Genomic DNA, 6972 nt, shown 5'->3' on the forward strand with positions numbered 1-6972 from the left:
AGGAAAATTTAGCTAAGGGAAGTAAACTACACGATTATCATGATGATATTAATTGTATATTAGAGATATGGTTCCAAGACTTGATTTATTCTCTATTTGTCCACCACTTTGAGGGAGCTTTGAGAGTGATTGGTCAAAGAGTGGTTAGTTTGGATGCCTAGGAGCTTGATGAGATTTCTCCAAAAAATTTGACTCAAGCTATGGTTCTCAATTTGAAATAATCTCATCCAACAACCCACGAGAATGATAGATATATTCAAGGAATATCTAGCTGTGTAGTAATTGTCTTATGAGTAGAGATAAAGTGCGCCATCTTGATAAATATGTTAATCACCATGGAATTGAACCTTTGAAAAATGTAGATTAGTGATGAAGTTTGTTGACATAGATAACCAAAGGTAATTAGGGATAGGCAAGGAGTGGAGCAACACATGAGGTCTATGGTGAGGGACTTTGGCTTTGTTGCATGTATTAGATGTGTGTGTATAAATTCCTTGAGTAATATCCATATTTCAGGCCACCAAAAGTCTTGAAAATTAGCCCTATTATTTTATTGACTCCAAAATTTCTTGCGATTTGAAGGTCATACCTTGTTTGAAGTACGTGTAACGAAAATGATTTGGGTGGTATGTATAGTAGCACTTGATAATAGAGTAGATCTTTAACCTCTTGAAAGACTTCAACATTTGTACATCCTTTTTGAATTTTTTGCTTGTGAACAAAGTGATTCTTGGAAAGTTCTTTCTATAAGTCTAATCCTTATTGATAACTATCCCACTCTACAAAACCTACTTATTCTCCATCTAGGGCTTTGCCTGAGGCTCCATATCTTTATTATGTTCTTGCACCTTTGATGGACAATCTTTAGTGTAGTGCTCAGTAGCATGCATAAGGAAGAGTTCTACACTTAACCCACAACTTAACCCACAATACAACCTTAAAGCCACGAGGACCCTTGAGCTCCAAGTGGTTCGGTGGCTCGAGTGCCATGAGGATCCTTGAGCTCCAAGTAGATCGATGGTACATATCCTATGGTCCCATAGGATATGTACTTTTCTTTCAGGCTTGAGAGTGCCAATGATTTATGCTAGAGTAGGCATGTAAAGGACCTTTCCAAGAGAGCTCACCAAAGCAACCATCTCCTTGTAGATCCAAATAGGGAGGACTTGGAATGTGATCCAAATTGGGCACTTGTATTCTTGTATTGTCTCGGAAGTAAAGGATGCATTCCATGACAAAGAGAAGGCTAGATTCCCTCTTTAATCCACAACTCACCCTAACACATCGAGTTGTGCTTTGTAGCAGAATTGAGCAGAGCCATAAAGAAGTCCCTACCCACAAATCAAACTACTAGAGCATAGCCTTACCATGAAAAGTGGCAAAAAACCACCTTTCAAAATCAAGCTCCCCAAGAGTTTGCCATAAAATAAATGAAGATGCTAGTAGAATGAAAATTACCAAAGCACCATTTGACATGCTCAAAGGACAAGGCTACTGTTGCTTGGGACCATCTTGTGGCAAAAACCACCTTTTGAATTCAAGTTCCCTAGGAGGTTTGCCATAAAATAAAAGAATATGTTAGTAGAATGAAAATCAACAAAGCATCATTTGATATGCTCAAAGGACAAGCATACTCTTGCTTGGAACCATCTTTTGCTCACTATTAAGGCTCCTACTTGTTGCCACTTCTTGATCGTGTTTTGCTCTTTGTGAACTCCTTTCTACGCCTCCCGTGGATCTCATGCACCAACTTTGGCTATAAAGGCATAGTCGATTTCCATCAGAGATCCATCCTCAGGTAGAGATTGCTGCGCTGGGTGGTCTTCATTTCCTTCCTAAGTATTCAATCTCTTACCAAAGGCATGCATGCATAGAGGGAGAGGAGGGGCCAAGTGGCAAAACCCCAACTAAATTCCCTTAAAGGCCCTTATGGTCAATAAATGGGGCTGCTCACGTTCCCAGCATTGGAAATACAGCGTTCAAACTCTTATCCCTTTCTTCTTTGACGTGCCGCGATAATAAACTTATGCGACAACTTGACTTCCCTTGCGATGCCTACGTCCTTGCAATGCCACATGATGGTATATGTATGCATCGATTTGTGTGAGAGTTTACAAGCGACAAGCTTCGTCGCCAGTCGAGAAAAAACACAGACACGAAAGAGGCGTCGATCCGAGTCGACACGATTATATTTTTCATGGGAGGAATTGTATCCTTTCCCGACGTCCGAGCTTCACTTTGTCACTGGATGCCTCAACGATCGCGAACGACCAAGCTTTAAAATGATCGCTAGAGACGAAGATCCATCCTCGGAATGACCGAGTTTTGAGACTGACCTCTTCTGCCTCTCGAATCCCCGCGCCATGGCGGCAGCCATGGCAGGACAGTATCGAGACACGGACATCGTGTGGAAGAACGAGTACTTGTGGTTTCCCTCCCAGTGGCAGGAGGATCTCAGGAACATCAAGGTACGCACTGCCTCAATACGCAGCAACATGAAAGAATTCCCAGACTTTAACACCACAACAGCTAAACTTATGACTAGACAAGGAGCATCACAACGTGATGTAGAGTCTTGTTCCCACATGGAAAATCAAATCCATCAACAAGGATATGACGATGAGATGTTCGATCGGACATCTCGAATGGACACTTCAGCCATTGTGGCCTTACTGAAATCTAGTGCCAACCGAAAGGACCTCTGCAAAGGCAACAGACTACTTACTGATATTCGCATAGCAGGGTTGCTCAGAACAAACGTTTATGTCAGCACCGGTCTCCTCAATATGTATGCTAAATGTGGTGCATTTGCCAAAGCACGAGAAGTTTTTGCCGAGCTTCCAGTTCGAAATCTGGTTGCCTGGAACGCCCTTATTGCAGGGTACACTCAACATGAGCAGGGCCATGAAGCATTGGACTGTTTTGAACGAATGCAACAGCAGGGCCTGTCTCCAGATGCTATCACCTTTACCTGCATCTTAAAAGCCTGTGGCAGCTTAGGAGCAACTGAAAAGGGTGAAGAAATACATGCTGAGATTTTCAGACTGGGATTGTTAGAAAAAGATACTATGCTTGGCACAGCATTGGTGGATATGTATGCAAAATGTGGTGCACTAGCAAAAGCACGAGAAATATTTGAACAGCTTCCAGTTCAGCCTGTGGCCTCTTGGAATGCGCTTATTGCAGGTTGTGCTAAACATGGGCATGGTCATGAAGCACTTCACTTTTTTGAACAGATGCAACAACAGGGCCTCTGTCCGACAGATGTCACCTTAACCTGCATTTTGAAAGTCTGTGGCAGCCTAGGAGCAGCTGAGAAAGGTGAAGAAATACATGCTAAGGCTGACAGACAGGGTTTGCTGGAGAAGAATATTATTCTTGGCACTGCGGTGGTGGATATGTATGCAAAATGTGGCGCACTCACAAAAGCACAAGAGGTATTTGACAAGCTTCCAGTTCATAATATAGTCTCATGGAGTGCACTAATCACAGGGTATGTGCAACATGAGCATGGTGACAAAGCGCTCGACTGTTTTGAAAAGATGAAACAGCAGGGCATTTCTCCAGATTCTGTCACCTTTATCTGCGTCTTGAAGGCCTGTGGTATCATAGGAACAGTTGAGAAGGGTGAAAAAGTACATGCTGAGATTGTCAGACAGGGGTTGTTGGGAAAAAACACCATTCTTGGCACTGCATTGGTAGATATGTATGCCAAATGTGGTGCGCTTCTAAAAGCACGAGAAGTGTTTGATGAGCTTCCAGTTCGGAATATAGTCTCCTGGAATGCCCTAATCGAAGGGTATTGCCAACATGGACATGGTTATGAAGCTCTCAACTGTTTTGAACAGATGCAGCATGAAGGCCTCTCTCCAAATGCTGTCACCTATAGCACTGTTTTGAAAGCCTGTGGCAGTGTAGGAGCAGCTGAGAAGGGTGAAGCAATACATATTGAGATTGTCAGACTGGGATGGCTGGGAAAAGATACTATTCTTGGCACTGCCTTGGTTGATATGTATGCCAAATGTGGTGCATTGGTAAAAGCAAGAGAACTTTTTGAGGAGCTTCCGATTCGGGATGTGGTCTCTTGGAATGTGCTAATTGAAGGGTATGCCCAGGTTGGAAAGGTTGAGACAGTTCTGAACTTATTCAACAACATGATAGGAGAAGGAACAGACCCAGATTCAGTTACATTTACTCTTTTGCTCAATGCATGCAGCCACACAGGTCTTGTGGATAAGGGCCAAATGTACTTTGAGATTATGAGCACAAGCTACAGTATCATCCCAACAATAGATCATCATGTCTGCATGGTTGATCTTTTTGGCCGTGCAGGACACTTTGACAAGGCAATCAGAGTGATTGAGAAGATGCCACCTTCTGATTCTTCTGATTATCTTCCATTGTGGTCTGCTCTAATGGGTGCTTGTCAAAAATGGGGAAATGTGCGGCTTGGAAGATTGGCCTTCAAACATGCAATAGAACTGGATGAAAAAGGTGCTGCGGCATATATTTTGATGAGTAATATTTATGCAGCTGCTAACATGTGGGATGAAGCAAACATGATTGAAACTATGCGAGTGAGAAACAAAGCATGGAAACCAAGGATGCTTCTGGTGGACTGATGTTAATGGAAATTTCCACCTGTTTATTTCAAGATGAATACCCCAAGTCTGTTCGAGCATATCTTGGTGGTGATGTTAGCTCTTGGGCTTCTGATCGATATCATGCCTCACATGGCATTCACATAGTGTGCCAAGACCAAGACACCACCAAAGAATGGTTGGAGAAAATAAGACCATTATGGAGATGGCATGGTCTATGCTTGAGCACCTCGGCTACCTCATTCTCTTTGGCTTCAGGAAAATTTCACTGTTGAACACATCCACAAGCATTCTATGGCCTTCGAAGTTCCAGGTACGATTTCATTTGAGGCTGGCTTTGGTTTGCAGCCATCTGTTACCTTTCCATTGTTTTCTAACATGATGCCTCCTTGCAGGTGTGGAAGGTCAAGAGGAGAAGCTTGATGCTAAGTCCGTGCACCACACCTTCACTGGATATGACCAGAAGACCTGATCGTGGCCGAGTTAAGACAAGCCATTATTAGCAGAGATGTGGTCTTCATTGAGGACTCCCCTCTAGTGTCTTCATCAGGTGGTCCCTTATCTTTTGCTTATGCTTCTTAGGGGGCACAGCCCCTTTCCTCCCAGGCTCCCATCTGTCCTCCCTTGATTGCTACCTATACAATTGTCACTGTAGAGGCTGTCTACCCCACACCCATCCCCAAACCACCCTTGCCAGATGTTCTGCCTCATCAGATGTCAGTCATAAATATATTAGAGCTAGAGGGGTACTGATGTGAGAGAGAGCAATGGTAACAGATCAGGAGTCAAAAGGCTGGTGACCTTCTCAGCTGTCTCATTTGAGAATCCCCTGGTGACTCATGACACTCATGCATGAGTCATCTGGTTCTTTCATTCCCTTGGCTTACCGAGGTCTTAGCGGATGCATCGTTTTCATCAGGCACAGCAGCATGTTGTTCAGTTAGTGTAAACTATGCCCTTAATGTCAAGATCCCAGCTGACTCGAAGAAGCTGGAAGAGCTTTTCGAATAGGCTTGAAAATTTATCTACAAATCCTCAAATGTCAAAGTCATCAACATTGATCACATTCCTAGGATCATGCTTTTCATCATCTTTTTCAGAGATGTATTGGGTTTTTAAGGTTTCCTTAACTGTGGTTGAGGATTCATCTCCTGATATATATAGTTTCCACCATGTTTCACATCCATGGGGCCTACCAGGTCCTCGGTGTTGACAAGGGTCTTGATATCAGTATTATAGCCACTTCATGAAGGAAGACGTTAGAAAAACTCTGGTTTTTTTGTCCATGACTTTTCTCTGTTACGAATCTGTATGCAAGAGAATCGAGAAAGAGCACACCATGAACTGTTGTAAGACTTGTTGGTTTTGTCTTGATCATGGGATGATAGTTTTCTCATGTGCATGCTTACACACACACACACACACACACACACACACACACACACACACACAAACGTCTATTGAGGCCAAAGCTGGCCTATGAGACATAACCATGTACAATGATGATCATCGAGTATCAAAATGCGACATACTGAGATGTCATATGTGATGGCAAGATGTCATCTGTGATGGTGATATATAGTTCCAAGATAAACTACAAAGGTATACAATACAAGGTAATGTGAACAATAGAGAGTGTGGGGGAATCTATGGATCTGCTAACTCCGTCCAATAGGGATCGATGGGTAGGGTATGTCATACATCCCGGAGGAGATAGTGTAGGGATAGTATCTTGTCTGATCTCCCATCTCTGCTAGCTCCTTAGTTTGCATCCTCTATTTTAACAAGTTAGAGGGGGCTGCTCTTTGTGTTTTGTGTAGGCATTGTAGGTGAAGATGTCTTCTGAGGTCGAGATAGAGTTTCAGGTGATCATGGACAAGAAGGTGCCTCGTCCTACCAACTTTTCCTTTAGATCAAAAGCTCGATGGTGAGAACTATCGCATCCGACAGGTCATGATGCTTGCCATATTGGAGTCGTATGATTTGGTGGAGCTTGTATGGGGGGCTGTCAATCATCCTTCGTGTGATGATTTCCAACTCTCTTCTAGTGAGAAGGTGGAGTTGGCAAAGGCTCGGGCTCATTCTGATAAACTCAATGCTCACATTTGCTTGTTTTTATTTCTCTCATGTACTTCAGTTGTTATCTCTCATATAGAGCATTTGACGATGGCTAGGGAAATATGACTGGAGTTGGATCAGATGTATAAATTTGATGACTGTCATGAAGCGAGTCTCTTTGGAAGTGCAAATGCGGACCATGAGTGTCAATAAGTCATAATCTATGTAGGAGCATATCAACAAGTTAAGGTAGTTTCAAATGTAGGTTCAAAACACAGGAAAAGTGATCACTTCTGAAGACATGGCGATAACT

General features: G+C 43.0%; 1 protein-coding gene across 1 annotated transcript; it reads left to right on the forward strand.

Moving 5' to 3' along the window:
- Positions 1 to 2021: 2021 nt before the first annotated feature.
- On the forward strand, positions 2022 to 5948 carry LOC148015013 (pentatricopeptide repeat-containing protein At5g27110-like). The gene is made up of 2 exons (XM_087665668.1): positions 2022 to 4914; positions 4997 to 5948. The coding sequence occupies exon 1, from the start codon at positions 2364 to 2366 to the stop codon at positions 4620 to 4622; it is 2259 nt and encodes a 752-aa protein (XP_087521794.1). The 5' UTR covers positions 2022 to 2363; the 3' UTR covers positions 4623 to 4914; positions 4997 to 5948.
- The last annotated feature ends 1024 nt before the right edge of the window (positions 5949 to 6972 follow it).

Source organism: Lygodium microphyllum, chromosome 24 (genome assembly GCF_053477565.2).
Source record: "Lygodium microphyllum isolate KBCC chromosome 24, Lygodium_microphyllum_v1.1.10, whole genome shotgun sequence".
Taxonomy (NCBI): Eukaryota; Viridiplantae; Streptophyta; class Polypodiopsida; order Schizaeales; family Lygodiaceae; genus Lygodium; species Lygodium microphyllum.

Bases quoted from the DNA above. Each gene is read 5' to 3' on its own strand.
- LOC148015013 (XM_087665668.1), top strand. From the start codon at position 2,364: ATGGCGGCAGCCATGGCAGGACAGTATCGAGACACGGACATCGTGTGG.